This window comes from Galeopterus variegatus, unplaced genomic scaffold (genome assembly GCF_000696425.1).
Source record: "Galeopterus variegatus unplaced genomic scaffold, G_variegatus-3.0.2 Scaffold3070, whole genome shotgun sequence".
Lineage (NCBI taxonomy): Eukaryota > Metazoa > Chordata > Mammalia > Dermoptera > Cynocephalidae > Galeopterus > Galeopterus variegatus.
The window spans coordinates 45,302-63,107 of NW_007729181.1; the positions used below are offsets into that span (position 1 = coordinate 45,302).

Sequence of the window (17,806 nt, forward strand, 5' to 3'; positions counted from 1 at the left end):
CTGACTGACTAATGACAACCACCCTCCTGAAATTCATGGCTTGTTCTATTTCCTTTATTCTGGAGAAACCCTTTCCTAAAGCATCTACTTCAATCAGCTGTTTTAATTCACAAATTATTTTACCTTCATGTAAAGGAATAATGGAGAAGAGATTATACCCCCAAAATTAGCAAACTGTAAGAACATAATCTTAAATTTCACAACTCAGCTTCATTTGGTTTGAATTATTGCTCAATATTTTCTTGATTCCCCTGTTTTTAGCTCCAGGCAGCTGGAGAGGGCAATCTTTGGACTCAGTTTGTGGATCACTCCTGCCATGTTCTGCCAATCTAAAGACAAAGATGGTTGAGTCTCCCATTTTTAGCTGTTTTGGTCCCTGCAGAGGCAGAGCTCTCTGAGTTTGGGACCCAACTCCTCTCTTAGGACAGAAAACTGGCCTGTAAACCCTCTTACTTGGATTTTAATATTTTAGCTCCTTAGTTAATTAAAAAGTAGGAGTATTGTGCAGTATTTTAAGAATCTTTTACCTCTGCCTTATATTAATAAGGTACAACTAGAATAAATAAGTACCCTAAAATTCCTCCAGGTTGCACAGGTAACCTAGGACATGTAGCTTTACTGCTAGAATGAAATAATTAGTGGACATCAAATTAAGGAGCCATTCAAACATTTTAGAAGAATCTAAAAGCTGATGCACACTTTCCCTGAGACAGACATAAGACGTGTGAAAAGCTGCCACATAGGATGAGATAGCTGCTAGTTGTAAGATGAAAAACAAAGGAAGAACAAATTAGTAAGGAATGTTCCTATGCTTATTTTTTTAACCATGTGTAATGATAATAGTACATAAAGTGAATAACCAGGAAGTTAGGGAAATTATGCACAAGCATCTGAATCTATTGTCAAGGCCACATTAGTCACTTCCTGGAGATGATGTGTTAGAGACCCCACCAGGTCTAGACATGGAAGTTCGATATCCAGCCAATCTAAGTAGGACCTTTCATTTTCCTTTCTTCTCTTTTTCTTTCTTTCTTCAATTATTTCTTCCTTCTTTCATTCTTTCATGAGAACTTATATACCCTTCATATAGCTTAAGAAGTAAAATATTGCCAGCATAGTTGAAGCCCCTATACCCTTCCCCAATCTCATTCCCCTTCTTTACCCTTAAATGGCCTGATTTCTTTACACTTTTCTTTATATGCATGTATCCCTATAAATGTATTGCATAGTATTATTTGCATGTTTTCAAATGCAACATAAATCCCATATTGTTTCTGTTCTACAACTTGCTTTTTCCCTCAATATTATATTTAAAAGATTTATTCATGATTGGAGATATTTTCACTTCTGAGATTTGCCAAAGTGTTCTCCAAAGTGTTTGTACAATTTGCCCTCATTTGACTCATTCTCTACAGGTTCAAATCCATTTTTATCACTAATCTATTTTCACTATCTACTTGATATTTGCTGTGATAGGTGATGAGGATACGAAGATGAATAAGACACTATCTCTAGGGGCTTACAGTGATTTCAGGGAGGCAGGAGTGTAAATTAAAAATTGTAATCAAGTTCCATTTGTTCTAATGAGGTATGTACAAAGTGCCATGTGAGCAACTAAGTCTGAGATACTGAGGGAGAAATTCCCAGATGATGGAAAGAAGAAAGACATCCCAGGCCTCTGTGACTGTATGTGCAAAGGCAAGGAGGGCAACGGTATGGTATATGTGGGGGGAGCAGGAGAATATGTGGTTTAATTAGAGCAGAGGGAGCTGAGGTTGACCTTAAAGAGATAGGCTGGGGTTGGATTGTAAAAGAAGAGCCTTGTATGTCGTGCTAAGAAATTGCGTTTATTCATGTAGTCAATGAACAAAGTGCCACTGGGAGAGTTAAAGCAGAAAAGCAGTACAATAAGTTTTTTAAATTAATTCTGATAATGAAAAGTGAACTGCAAGAGAGAAAGTTTGGTGAAGGAGAAAGTAGAGTAGAGGGAATTATAATAATCCAGGAGAGAGAAACTCCAAGATTCTGAACTACACAGTGGTATTTGAAACAAGGAGAAAGAATCATCTTCATAATATTTCAGAAGTAAAATGTAAATTCTATGAGGCAATGTCATACAAAGGACTGCAGGAGGTAGGAAGAGTCTAACCCAGGCAGACACAGTAAGGGGTCCACTGTGCGTAGAGAATTTAAAAACAATAATAAAACTTACTAAAACTCAGTCTGCTTTTTATAATCACCATGTGCCAGCAATTCTAAACAATGTCAATGACAAAATTCCCCTCCCTGAAAAAGCTTTTGTTATCTAAGTTCTAAGCAGTTGCTGTGGTTACTGTTGTTTTAGTAATATAACAAATATGTAAACTGCAAATTAGCACATCCCAATTACTTAACCTTTAATAAACATTGTATTCTACACAGAAATTAATTTGGAGAACTTCTAGTCCTACAGTCCACCCCAACACAGGTAGGGGTATTAGTTTACAGAATAAGTTTATAGGTCAGAATTGCGTAAGGTCACTTTTGACGTGAGACTCCGATTTCTGTGGTACTGCATATATGTACCCACATTTAAACCACAGATTCGAAGTAACAATGATAACACAGTGATTGTGAAAAAGAAAAGACAGATCTTGAATACTTAAACTTTGTCATTCTAGGGCCGGCCCGTGGCTCACTCAGGAGCCTGTGGTGCTGATAACACCAAGGCCATGGGTTCAGATCCCTATATAGGGATGGCTGGTTAGCTCACTGGCTGAGCATGGTGCTGACAACACCAAGTCAAGGGTTAAGATCCCCTTATCGGACATGTTTAAAAAAAAAAATTTTGTCATTCTATGTGTAAACTATTCTCTGATCCTTGCAGAGTTCATTCTTTTGGAAGCACTTCCAAAAATTACATTAATGCAATATACATTAATGTAATTTTTAAGTATTCATAAAGTGTTACTTTTTATTTTTATGTTCTATAATCTTTATCATTAACTGAGATATAATATGAGGAGGAAAGTAGATTTGGGAGAGGCCATAATAAGGTTGGTGTAGGACACATTCAACCCCATGTGCATGTAGAACCGATGATGGACTTGTCTAACGTGCACTTGGAACCGATGATGGACTTGTCTAACGTGCACTTGGAAAGAAGAGGTTGGCATAAAACAGCGAGATCAAGGATATACAGAGAGGTTTGGGAGTCACCAGAATATAGATGGATGATGAAACTGTGGGAGGGGTTGACCTTATTCAGCAAAAGTGGGTAGATAGAAAACAGGGATAAGGAGGTGACCCTGGAGAACACCAACAATGTAGGGGCAGCAGGGGATCAGGACTTTCCCCACTGCACCCCCCCCCAAAAAAAAAAAAATGAGAAAGAAAGATAGGCAGGAGAAAAACCAGAAGAGGGAGTTGTCCTGGAGGGAATTTCAACAATGTTAAGTACTAAAATGAGCACAAGTACCATTGGGAAAGCACAGACACGAAGACATCCCGCGCATCTCTGTCGGCAGTTTCAGTGGTGCAACAGAGCAGAAGCCAGATGACGGACAGAGGCATGGACCAGCGCAAAGCAGGCTGAGCCAGCACAGTTAAGTTCTCGCTCAAGAAAACTGGCTGGATGAGAGAGGAGGAAAGTGAAGGGGAGGCAGAGCTGGGGGAAGGTGTTCTTGGATTCTGAGCCTAGGGGAAGAAGTCAAGGCTCATCCAACACAGGACCCAACACCCAACTGTACTGTACTCTCTGCCTCCTCTCCCCACTGAGGAGAAGGTGTTCTTGGATTCTGAGCCTAGGGGAAGAAGTCAAGGCTCATCCAACACAGGACCCAGCACCCAACTGTACTGTACTCTCTGCCTCCTCTCCCCACTGAGGGTGTGAAGAGATGGACGGTATGTGAGGGCGGGGGCTGGGCGATGCAGCAGGTCTGAAGGCCACAGATGTGTGGGCCCCAGAGCACAGAGGGCTTGTCTTTGCTATGCTGAGGAGCACTGCCTCTCTGAGACAGGCAGAGGACCTAAAGATGGGTCCAGGCAAAGGGGAATTTTGAGAAGAAAAGCGATAGTATGAAACTTTCCACCCAATGGCCTCTCTGTTCGTCATTGGAGGCATGATTATCTGCCAAGAGTCAGTGGGTGCAAAAGAAGTTGGGGATGCATTTCTCCTTTCCTGCTAACTCACAGCTATGGTGAATAAACTCATTAGGAAGATCATAAGTAAAGAAAGACGTGTCCTGCCAGTCACTCTCTGCTTTACATCTTGAGCGATCAAGGGTGAGGGTAGCACTGAAGTGCACAGGGTACCACAAGATAGAAGCAGGTTCATCTCCCAGCAATGCAAACTGATGAAATGCCCCGACCAGTGAAAGGCACTGCTGCCTTCCCTGGGTACACGGAAAAGAAGTCATGGTCACTTACAGACAATTCAACCTTTGAATTTCTCATAAAAATAAAAGCTAATTTAGGCACACATTTGCAAGCCTGTGGGACATTAAATGGTAATGATGAAATTGGATAGTCCATGAAAAGCACTTAGCTCAGTGCCTGGTGTCTGTCAGTAAATATTAGCTGTTATTATTCATAAAAACCCAGATGAAGATGACAGAGATGTCTGTCATCTCACAACATTGATTCCCCTAAGTGGTTAAGGAGTCATATCACAATCCCCTAAATGCCTGTAACTCTCAAGTCATCTCTCTCTACTCGTTCTTGTTGCTAGCCCTTGTGGTCCACATCTCTTCCTTTCTTGGAAATGTGTCCATGGCATTTGCCCTAGTAAATCAAATAAAACTGAGTCAGTTTTCAGATATAAAAAAATCTGGCAGAGGCTGTGTTGTGTAACCACAGCTCGGAAGACGAGGAGTGAAAAGAACAAGCCAGTTACAGGAGGCAACATGAAGAGAACCCAGAGCAGAAAGCCAGTTGTCAGCAAAAGACTTATTTCAAGAAAAAGTTAAAGGAAAAAGGCACCACTGGAGCCTCATTATGTTATATAAGTGGCAATCACTACTATAAATGAGTAACTTAAAAATTATTTTAAGTAACTTTTCAATGAAAAAATTAAATGTTCATCAGTATTAATGAACATAATCATCCCAAAATCCAACATTTCAAAGGGAAAACCTGTATGGCTTTAGGGGCTGTGAACTTCCTTGTTTGATCCTTTTAATTATACAAATAGAGAGGGCTTTTTATTAGCAAGCGTAGTGAGTACTTCAACACACCCAAGTCTGTTGATATCTACAGTCCAAATAAACATTTGATGAGCAGGGTTTGGGGACAGTTATTTGAGATCTGTGAGTGGAGCATTGATTTTCACCCATGAGAGCACCCAGGAAGCCCAATGAAGAGTGCTGAGGAAAAGCTCTATAAATGTGATGCAAATACCATGATAACTCTCTCTCCACTCTTTGTAAAACTAATGGACCCGACTTACAACTGGTCAAGACAGCTCTGTGCTCCTTGGAATTCCTCGGGACCTGAGTCACTCTCTCAATTTCCTTGGTGACTAAATTGAGAACTGGAGTGTTTTGTACCCTGCACGAGGCATGGCAGACATGGGTCCTAAGCAATAAGCATAAAGGTAGCTCTAAGAGCCAATCAGGAGAAACAGCACCACAGTCTGTGTTTAACTTTAGACCTAGTTTTCTTATGTCAATCATAAGAAATACCTTTGAACTGGATAAACTTCTGAAGAATGTTGAAACCACTTTCCTAATCAAGCTATGATGAAATCACTGTCAAAATCTAAAAATTAACTTCACCTATTAAAATGTGGGGAATTTCAATTACGCAAACAAGAGCTTAGAGATACCCAAGGGAGGATACATAGATAATTCTCTCCAGATTCAAGTAAAATCAGTTATAACTCCTTACTAATTGTAACACTTTGCATAATGCATTTAACTGCTTTTAGCTCTTTGATTATAGATTCGTATATGAAAAATCAGGACATGTTAAGCCCAACCTAAAAAAAATATAGAGAGGCAAAAAGATCAATAGCTTAACTTGGGATTTCCATCTCATGTATTTTACTTTTTATTTTTACATGAGAAAAAAAAGGCCAGTAAGATGCCTACTCATTTAATAAATTAATATATTCTCAGAAGTCATTTCACCCTAGCAAAAACTAAATTGCTATTTTGAAAAGATTAAATTGTGTTGGTCTCCACTATAAGATTTTTGAGTGCTATCTGATTCTTCAGTCTGCTCAAGTTTTAAGCAGATGGAAGCCAGCATAGACTCTGAGTAAGGGCACAAAGCTTTAACTCCTAAGTGAGCATAATATTCTATCTTAAGGTGACTTTTATCATTTACTAAAACAAAAAATGGAACTCACTAAAACTAAAACTCTAGCTAAAATCATTGTTGCCTGGGAATAAGAGAAAAGTGGGTTTATTACATACATGCAAAAACCTAATCAGAAAGATAGTTGAAATGTTAAATTTGAAAAAATACTAATATGGAAGGTAGCAATAACTCTGGACACCAGTGAATGAATGTAGATGGAGTACATATATATGTATATGTATATATGTGTTTATATATGTATGTATGTGTGTGTATATATATACACACACATGTGTACACACATTTGAAATTTGAAAAGTCAAAAAATATGCTGTACAATGACAGATTTGTTTGTATGAGTCTAGTGTTCTCAAGGGGACTTCTTTAAATGAAGACAAAAATGAATGTATGTATGCTTTCCACTTTGAGCCTCAGTAAATTACAGCAAAAGTTGGTGAATCAAAATTCTAAAAGTCTGATTCAGAAAGCAAGATGAGTGGAGTTTACATCTGTAAAATGTTTGTAGATCCTTGGTTTAAGATACAGTGCAAATATCTATTCCAATTATAGGTCAAATGCTATTAGAATAGATAGGCACCAGGGCTGTAGAATGTGCTCTTTGTAATGAAATTTTATTATAATTGATTTGTTGTCATTTGTTGGAGCTGGAAATTAGGGTCTGATTCTCTGCTGGACATAAGCATTCTACTCAGAGACCTCAGGATGTATCTCACACCCTCAGAAGGCAATTTCAGGCTCTTCCTAAATCCTGTCAATTTTAACCATTGTTGGTTTGTTTTAATAGGAAATTTGGGATCTTAGATTCCTAGAGTATGCTATTAGATTATTTAAATAGTCAATCATGCTTTTCAACAGAAATTCTGAAGCTCTCAAAGATTCAGTGTCTGTGAAAAAGTAGTAATTTGTGGTCAATTAATTAGCTTCTCTGTGACTGTATTTGGGAAACATTAAGATTTTTGTGAAAGTTTTTAACCTAAAGTTGTATTACTTAGCTTGGTATTCATCTTCTTTAATAACTCCAAATGATTTTTAGAAGTTTGCCACACCCAAAGAATGTAGACTGGACTATCCTTCAAAAAAAACATGATTTAAAAATTTTAAGAAAATTCAAAAAATGTTCTGTACAATGACATTATTGTTGGTATGAATCTAGTGTTCTCAAGGGGACTTCTTTAAATGAGGACAAAGATGATCAAACAGTTGTATAAATGTTATCCTTTTGTTAAAAAGTAATCTTAATTCATTATAATTATATTTTATGAAATAATTAATATTGTCATTACATGATGGACATCTGGAAATAATGTTTTCTGCAATGACAGTACCATATACTGTCATCCCCAGTTCCCTTAAATGTAAGTAGTGCCAATAGATACACTAATTTCTTCCTAAAGTTCCATCTAATTCTTATTTCTATAAAACTAGGCAAGCACCCATACATTGATTTTCACTCCAAGCTAGATTTCACACTAATCATAACAAGGTAAACTAATGGAAATTTCCACTCTTATTCTTCAAAGGCAGAAGTAAATGGTATTGATTAATCCAATCTTAGTAGCAGAGCAGGAGGCAAGCTGTAAAATAGAGCCGCTTCATAATAGAGAGCTGTGAGAGGTCTACAAATGATTTACTGGAAAGTGGTCAACATGACAACTTAGCTAAAATAAATTGTCTAAAATGTAAATATTACCACTCAGTGGCTTTTATATATTAATAACTAGATATTTTTAAGCATTATGTCTATTTTTAATTATTTTCCTGGGGCTCAAAGGAGATATTTTACATTTTTTTATCCATTACAGCCTGTTTTGGAACGTTTAAGTAAGAGGAAATGGGTTTGCACAGCAGTCAGAGGGACTTGGCCCAGATATAATGAAAAATTTCCTGGTAGCCAGGAGAGTACAAACTACAATAGGTCAATGGGGTGGTGAGGGGTATGATGTGAAATCTCTACTCTGTTAAGTCCATGGAAACAAACCAGATTCTTATCTGTCTGGAATTCTTTAGATGTAAGCCTGTCTCATGAGCAGGGGTGGGCTTCCAGGCCTATAATGCCGTTTCTGCCCTGTATCATTGAGACATTCCAAAGAAATATCAAATACATATCCATTAGCCCAATCACATAAACCGGGAACAGTTTCACCATGTTTCTCAGCTGGAGCACCAGCGATATTTGAGGAGGGAGGACAATTCATTATTGTGCAGGTCAACTGCTGCATTGCAGGATGGTTTGACATCCCCACAATCCATTTGGCATCTCTGAGTCTCATTACCTCATTGCTAGAATGGAGGAAAATAATGTATTACTCTAAGAGTTATGAGGATAAATGAAATATATGAATGACACTCTCTCAGGACCTGACAAGTCTAAGAGCTTATCAACTTCATTACCACTCCCTTTACAATGTTAGGATCTGGAAAAACAGAATTTTTTAAGAGCCCACGTTTAAGAAAGACGCAACTCTAAGTTGTTACACCAGAGCCAGTAATCTCTGGAACCAAAAGTCTTTATTTATACTGAGCATGATGTAATTCCTCACCCTGACTAATATTCAGTCATGTTTTTGTTTTGTTTTGTTGTGGAAGAAAATATTTAAAAAGTTTCTCCCTTACTGTTACCTAAAACCTTATTCCTCCTTACAATGATGGAACAGTGTTAAAGGTGTTCCTGTTCTCCTGAAAAGTGAAAGAAGAGGGAAAAATTATGGAACAAAGAAGGTTGTGTATACATCATGCATCACTAAATGGTAGTATAAATAATTCATTTTAGTATGTTTTGTAAAGAATGTTTAGATGGTTTAATAATTACCCTCTTATTTTGCTCAGAAAATATTGACCACAATTGATCTTTTCAATAATTAAAATGCTTTTGATGTGTCTATTACAGAAATGTGGTGCTGGTTTCTTCCGCACCCTGTCAGGAGACTGTTTGCCCTGTGACTGTAATGGTCATTCCAACGAATGTTTGGATGGCTCCGGAGTCTGTGTGGTAAGTCAGGGTCCCCGTCACTCTTCACATGTGTCACTGGGCCTTTGCATCTTGGGTGGGGATAAAATATTCTTTCTGGACGTTTGAGCTACATAGGAGTAAACTGCTAATCAAACTCTTTTTTTTTTTTAATCCATCCACTTTTCCTGCAAAATGCATCGTGCAAACTACTTCTGATTTTAAGTGGCCACCAAGGTGTATGCATGAATGCGCATGCTCCAGGAAGTTCTTGCCTCACCACCCTGGGCAGCTGGTTTCCTGCTGTAGGCCAGTGGTAATGGGAGTGAAAGTAATACACAGAGGAGGAAACCGTCCATCCACATCCGTCTGTAATAGTATAGTTTGCCATATGTTTGGCTTCAATCCACATACACCAGAAGAAGAAAACAGTTGTTGCATAGCCTGTTTTAGAACTTAAGATAATCAGGTCTATAGATCAAAATTAGTTTTAAAAAATTAAGTTTGAAACAAATAGCTAATGAAAATGAAAGTTTTGGCCTTGCATCTTTGTAATTCTATGTTCAAGCCCCCGAGAGAATTTTTTTTCCTTAACTGAAATGAGCTCTCCTGTAGATGGTTCTTCGATGAAGCATGATAGAAAACTATGGAGACTGAGAAGCCTTCTAGCAGAAAAGTGCTTGCTACATTTTTCTCATTTTCACTGAATGGACTGGCAACTAAGTAAAAACGGGTGTTGAAATATATACCAGAAGTGGCTTCAGTAGAAGCCGTAGGGGGCATTTTTAAGGACTTATACCCTCATATCAAGTTTTGCTTCATGAACTATATGACATAGCAGGAAAATTCAACTCTTCAAGTTGCCATTCGGCAAAAAGACTTTCCAAAACTGCAAGAGTGTTTTTGCATAAGCTACAAGAATACTTATTTAAATACACTCAAAATTAGCATAATTGTCCCTATCAAACAGATAATTATTTATTACAAGTTGCCTCTAAGTTGTGTCCATGCTGGTGCTATTTTACTTACACATTACGTTATGATGCAAATTAGAACATTTTTATTTATTTTAAACCTAGAAGTTGCCATTTTTCAAGGGACAGAATGAAGTGGCAAAATACTAAAGGTTGCTGTCTCTTTGTAGCATTTGTTTAGACCTGATATTTCTGTTCTCCCCTTCCCCCATCTTCTTAAATAACCATTCCATCCAGGATGTCCTCTGCAGCAGTGTAGGCACAGCAGCTGCCAAAGTCTACCCCTCTCTAATGCTTCCATCTCCGGTTTCCTGTTATTTTAATCCCAGTGACATTTGGAAAAAAAAAAATCCCATGAATACCCTTGAACTGATAATGTACAACTCAGATAATCTGACCAATTAAAGTCTCTTTGTTATCTGGTTTATTAAAATACAATAAAGTTAGCTCTAGAGGCTAGGTGCAGAGGACCAAGAAGAGGCCCTAAGGAACCGGTGCTCAGTCATCAGAAGATGCCAGGAGCCCAATGACCAGAACTAGAGTGGAGCAAACCTGACTTGAAGCTCACCACTGGCACAGGGCTTCTCAGGTTCCTTTGGATTAAGATTTGATTTGTCTATTGAATTAATTTATCCAAATGGACTTCTAGCTCACCTTAAGAACAATGGAGAAGGGAAGTAATCCAATATTTTGAAGGCTAAGGGATTTTTTTTTTATTAGTTTCCCAGCCTAATTAAAACCCTATTCAGGAAAGCAAAGATATTACATCTCTAATTTCTGCAGTCACTAGCATTTTCCTCATGATTTTTGAACTCTCCTTTATTACGTGTGTAAGGCAGAAATCAACCATGTTCGTCCCTGTAAAACTAAGTACATTTGATCAATAAACCAGCACACTCATTAGCTGTTAAAGAGCAGGAAAAATTGACTATAAAGACTTCTTGTTTCTGTTTTACTTGCAACTGTAAAATGTGTAAGGCAGAAATCAACCATGTTCGTCCCTGTAAAACTAAGTACATTTGATCAATAAACGAGCACACTCATTAGCTGTTAAAGAGCAGGAAAAATTGACTATAAAGACTTCTTGTTTCTGTTTTACTTGCAACTGTAAAGTTGGTATCTAGATAAAGTGCATAATCCTTATATTAAAATTTTGAAAATTTTTCAATCTATTGCAAACTTGAAAAAAACAGAAATCTTGCAAATAGTGACAGTTTGGTTCCCTGATAACTAAAGTTCTGAAACAAAGTTAGAAAATTTCCCATCCAAAGAATTCTAAGGATGGTTAGCTTGTTGGCGTCCCCTGTTGCTTTGTGCCCATCCGTGTGAGAATGTGACAGAAACTGAATGTAGAAAATAAGTTCTCTACACGTTGTTCATCCTTTTTCTCCCGACCTGAACTTGCTTCTTCTCTTATATCCCCCACCTCAGTGACACCATCATTCTTCTGGTCTTCTATGCTTAGATGCCCCAGATGCTTCACCAACTTCCTTTTTTCTTCCTGAACATTCAATTTGACACCAAATCCTACCAGTTCTAACTAGGAGAGAGCCTCTTCTCTTCTATGCCCTCCTACTGCCTTAATTCACACCCACAGCATCCCTCCCAGGCCAGTGCCACAGGTTCCCGACTACTCTTTGTCCCTCATTCCAGACTCTCCTTCCTCTGATCTGTCCCCCACATAGCAGTGAAGATGTCTTTCAAAAACACAACCTAATCTAGTCATCCCCCTCTCTAAAATCTTCCAGGAGTTTCTACTCCCTCCACTCGGAGCCCACTGCCACCTGTACTTGCTCTGTATTTTCACATTCTGTGCCTGAACTTCCCTTGTTCTCTACCTGGAATTTCTTGAAGGATAACTTCAAGGCCAAGTTCAAATGTCACCACCTCCATTAAGCCTTCCCCGACTGTCTCAGGAAAATCAAAAGCTGCTTTCCCTTGTCTTTATCCCACAGCAGGTACGTACATAGATACATACCTCAGTCACAGCCCCTAGCACACTACATTTCTCTTTGTTTACCTTTCTTTTTCCTTCCCAAGTCTGTGAGTTACTCAAAGGCAGGAACCAGGCTTTCTTCATTTTAATAACAGCCACGGCTCATTGTCTGTCATGACATCAGCTTGCTCCAGCCTTGTTAAGTGAATGAATGCATTGGTTACTAAAATAACAAACTAACCTAAATGCAAAATCCTTTAATTTTGTAATTTATGGAGTTCTTGGGTCATACCTGTATTGCAATAGAATGTACTGTCTTATACTGGAAACTCAGGCTTGGGTCCAACCCTGAGTAACTGGGAAACAGTGCTGCCAATAATAGGTGTTTCTATCTGGCCCCTTGCTTCTAAAGTGTGGTCTACACCAGCAGCATTGGCGGTATCTGGCAGCTTATTAGAAATGCAGACGCTCAGGTCCCACCCCAGACATACTGAATTAGATTCGGTATTTTCACCAGATCCCCAGGGGATTTGTGTGAACATTGAAGTTTAAGTGTTTGATCTAAGCACAGAACAGTACTCAAACTTTATGGTCTCATAAACCCTTTAGGCTCTTAAGAATTATTAAAGAGACCAAAGAGCTTTTGTTTATGTAGATTATATCTATCAATATTTATTACACTTGAAATTTAAACTAAAAGATTTTTATAATACTTATTAATTTATTTGAAAATAGCAATAATAAACCCATTGCATTTTAAGATAAATATCTTTTTATAAAACACAAACATATTTTTCAAAGTGAAAATATGTTTAATGTTGCCTTAATAGAAGGCAGTGGGGTTCTCCTGTTTCTGCATCAGTCTGTGGTAATATCTCGTGTCTGTGTAGCCTTTAGAATACCTCACCTTATATACATGAGAAAATGAGGATGCAAAAGGTAAACATAACCTTAGTACTATTTTGGAAATAGTTTTGAGCTCCCTGGGCGTACTTTGAGAGATCCATGGAACCAGTCCTACATAAAGCATGCTGACACAACCACACAAAGGCTTACCTGATTCTTTTGGACCTTCCTCCCACATTATGCTGGTGCTGTGACCAAGTAGGTGACAGACATCATTTCTCCTTTGGAGGAGACACAGCTGGTGCCCAAATGTCATTCCTAACACTTATATGCCATCGATTGTCTAGATGTAGCTTTCTTAACCATTGGCAAAAGATTCAGAATGCTTATTGTTTTTAAGTGGAGTCAGTTTTATTAAAATATAAACTTTTCCCCCCAACAACATACTTACGTATTGCCATTTTTGGTTTTTGCTTTTTAAATGGCAGAGCATTGAAGGTAAAGAGACATTTTGCAATCTCAGAGTAAAAGATTTTCAGAGCCAAAAGAAACCTGACAGGCCATCTTGTCTAAATCTTCTTTTTACAGACAAGAGTAGAAACCCAAGAAGGCCAAGTGACTTGTTCAAAGTCAACCAGCTAGAAAACAGAAGAGCTAGGGACCTTTTCTCCCTGCCTCCAGCTCTCTCTCTGCCAACCTCCCAGAATGTGTATTGATGCCTTTTAGGGAATTTCATAGCAAACCCTTTGAAAGAAGGCAGATGAGGAAAGTCATTATTCGCACTCTGAGCATTTAAAGGTCTGGAGAGATTGGTGGCTTTGCACTTGAGGATAATTGCTCCCCGTGGCTGCCATGGCAGAATTAAAGCCCTGACAAGGCATCCAAAGCATCCATCGGGCCATAAGGAGACAGAATTGGGAATTAGCTCATTTTTGCAGCTTAATAGTCACTTTGGGCACAAATAATGGCCTAACATCTTACAACAGGCCTGCTTTCTTCTGCACAGATGGGCTTTATCTATCCAAAAGGACTCAAACAAATTTGGCCCCAGTCTACAAGCAGCCCTGCCAGATTGCTTACGGCTTAGGTTCGTGGTGGTTGGGTAAGGCTCATTGGTTTTCCCTGGATGAGAGACCGCCACCAATTTTGAACTAGCTTTGGGTGAATGTTAATTTCCTTTATTTGCCACAGACACTAATTCATTAATTCATCCTTTCCCCTTTTCCTTCATTTTTTTCCCAACAAATATTTCCTGAAGACTGACAACGCAAAACACAGTATTAAAAACCATGAGGGAAATGTGTTAACATCCTGTTGTCTGAATATCATACTTTATTTTTCAGAGTTTCTCATTGATCTGTCAGGCTGTCTGAGCTAGCCCCTAAATTTTATTCTGCTGATATAGTTCTGTTCAGGGGCCAAAGATTGTCCATCCCTAATTGCTGATCTCAGATGCCTGAAGAGTGTTCAACCAGGCTAGCTTGTTTGGTTTTGTTTTTTTTTATTTTGGTGATTGGCCAGTACCTTGACCTTAGTGTTATAACACCATGCTCTAACCACTTAGATAACCAGCCATCCTCCGGATTCTCTCTTTTAACTGATGTGTTGTGCTTCATTTGAAGCTCAAACTGCTAAACAGTAAAATAGTCTGATATCTTCTAATGCAGTCATTTTGTGACTGTTTACAGAAGGAGCCTTTTCTCTAACAGTGTTGGAGAAGCAATGCAATATGGAAATTAGCCTCACCTCTGGAGCCAGATTGCCTGAATCTGAATCTCACTTTTGCCACCTACTATCTGTGTGACATTAAGCAATTTACTTGACCTTTCTGTGCCTTCATCTCTTCATATGTAAAATGGAGGGGAAATAAGAACCTATGTCAAGGTTGTTGTGAGAATAAAATTAGTCAATCCATATAAATATTAAGAGCAGCGACTCTTATTTCATTCTGAACCTCAAATAGAGCATAAAGACAAAAATAAAGAGCTCAGACTTCAGCCCATGGCTCCTCCGTCTTGCCTTCCCCAAGGTTCCCCTTCAGAGCACTGCTTGAAAACATTTGTTCCATGGAAGCTCTTGTGTATGTGTGTTACTAAAACAATTGTTCAAGTAGGAGGGTGCCTCTTCAATGCTATTCTAATTCTAGCAGTATAATCTTTCACTGAAAACCTGATTCAACCTTTATGTATACTGGAGAATGAAAGATGAAAATATCATACTGTTACTGGTATTGCCTTGTGCCTTCCAGTCCAGTCCCATGGGAGAGAGCTGTCTGTGTATTAGCTTCACTGCCTCTTATAGAAATTAATGCATCAGCTCGATAGCTACTGAGTACCTACGCCATTCAAGTTCATGGCAATATAGTGCTGGTGCCAAAGATAGTGTATTGGGGAGGGGGTGCCAAGGTGGGGAACAGTTAACAATACTATGTGGGTAGTGCAAAGAGGGAGGGATTCAGGAAGAGAAAATCAGAGGGGACTTCCAGGAGATTTTGAAGCCTAGCGCAGATCTCGAATGATGAACAGGCATTCCAGGCAGAAGGATCAGCCTGTTTTGTGCTTTCTTCCTGTCATCCTCAACATAAATGGAAAAATCATGCAAACAGACCTGCTTACTATTTCTTGTGTGTCGCTATCCAAGATACCAACGCATTAGCAGAATGCTCTTTATCTACCTTCTACTCCATTTATGCTACAGTCTGATACATTTTGTTCCTCCAAGCCCATAAATCCTTATAACTCCCATTGTCATGGGTAAGCACCAGGGAGATATTGTTTGCTTCTTTGTTTTTTCATTTCATATTCACTCCAAGTCAGTAAGCTGATGCTTCTGAAACATCCAGGCTTTTATCATTCTAATTAGCATTCTGAATTGAAATGAGTAACTGATGAATAATCCCCTTTGCACACACACACTCTAAAGAGAGTCCCCAGGCTTCTAGTGCACTCACAGAAGTCCAGGATGAATTCATCCACCACTTGTCCACACTTCCTAGCATTGGCTGGGGCCAACATGGCTCCTTTGTGCTGACCAGTACTGCCCCACACCATCTATTCTGTCAAGCCTTTCATTCCTTTTGCTTCAAATATTGCTTGGTTCCTAGATTTGCTGTCTATAAAATTTCTTTTGTGTCCTTGCAAATCTCCTGTCTTTTGTCTCATAGCACTGCCAACGGAACACAACAGGAGAGCACTGTGAAAAATGTCTGGATGGTTTTATTGGAGATTCCATCACAGGAGCACCCCGGTTCTGCCAGCCATGCCCCTGTCCCCTGCCCCACCTGGCCAAGTAAGTCCTAAAGGAAGATGGTCTCTTCTAATGCTTATCCCTATCCAGAGTTCTGAGGTTTCTCCACAGTAAAAACTGAATTCCTCATGTTGAATGAGACTGGAAAAGATATAGGCAAGATTTCTAGTCTAAATCTACTTTCAGGGAAGCTTAAGCACTTGCAGTATAGGTGATGACTCTGTTCCCAAAATACAGGAGAACATCATAAGGTCACTGAAGTCTCCCAAGTTTTGTAAGCAAGGCTAATCTCATCTTTTCTTGGCTATCCCTTCACCTAAAGAGATCACAACTGGTAATGCCTCATTATGATACTGAAAATACATTTTCAGTAGTATTGTTTCTTCTAACTCTCACTGAGTAAACATTCCCCTACATGTGGCAGGCAGATATGCTTTTCAATCAGAATTAGAACACAGATAAATGGAAGGTATGCATTAGACCAGTCAGCTCATAGTAGACTCAGTAGAAAATTATTTCTCACTTCTGCCTATGTTCTGACCTGAATGAGAAGTTATAGAGAAGAAATATGCAAGGTGTCATCAAAAAGTTCATGGAAAGATTCGTATTATTTTTTTATTTCATCTTTCCATGAACTTTTTGAAGTATTCTCAGACATCTTAAAGGAAATAATGGAATTTCTTTCAGGTACATAATATGTATAAATCCAATAGTCAAGTTATGACTGGCCATTTTATTGGCTTTAAAATGGCAGAATGTAAAATACAAAAAGGATAGTAGTATGTGGTTTTACAAATATCAACCAATTCTCCAATTTTCTGATACAAACTGGGTGTTCTACAGTCAATTGAGTTCTGACACTAAGATCCCCGAGTTGGCACAGAATCTGTAGGTTAAGGGTTCAGTTCCACAAGACTGCCCCCACTTCAGATGCCAGCCAAAAATGCCAGTCTACTCACACTTCTACCCAGAAGACTGCAAATTTGGGGAGTTCTCTCAGCCCCTCCCTCGGGCTTGATAATTCATTAAAATGACTCAAGGAACTCAGAAAAGTGCTATACTTATGATTATTGGCTTATTATAAAGGATACAACTCAGGAACAACCAAATGGAAGTGATGTATAGAGGAAGATACGGGAGGTGGGGGAGAAGAACAGGGTGCAGAGATTCTGTGCCCTCTCAAAGACATGATTATTGGCTTATTATAAAGGATACAACTCAGGAACAACCAAATGGAAGTGATGTATAGGGGAAGATACGGGAGGTGGGGGAGAAGAACAGGGTGCAGAGATTCTGTGCCCTCTCAAAGAGCACCATCCCCTCAGCACGTCCATGTGTCACCAACCCAGAAACTCCCCAAACCTCATTGTTGAGGAGTTTTTATCAGAGTTTCATTTCGTATGAATGGTTGATTAAATCATTGGCCATTGGTGATTAAACTCTATCCCCAGCCACTCTCCCCTTCCTGGATGTTGGCTGGGGGAGAGGGTTGAAAGTTCCAACCCTCTAATTACATGGTTGGTTTCTCTGGTGACCAGCTCTCGCTATGAAGCTATC

At 38.9% G+C, this 17,806-nt stretch overlaps 1 protein-coding gene across 1 annotated transcript in view; it reads left to right on the forward strand.

Annotated features, from left to right (window-relative positions):
* The window catches only part of LAMA4 (laminin, alpha 4), a 147,133-nt gene that overhangs the window by 28,198 nt on the left and 101,129 nt on the right, over nt 1-17,806 (forward strand). The window contains exons 2-3 of the mRNA XM_008583885.1: nt 9,188-9,289; nt 16,167-16,291. Coding sequence (XP_008582107.1) covers nt 9,188-9,289; nt 16,167-16,291 — 227 coding nt within the window. The remainder of the gene's footprint in view (nt 1-9,187; nt 9,290-16,166; nt 16,292-17,806) is intronic.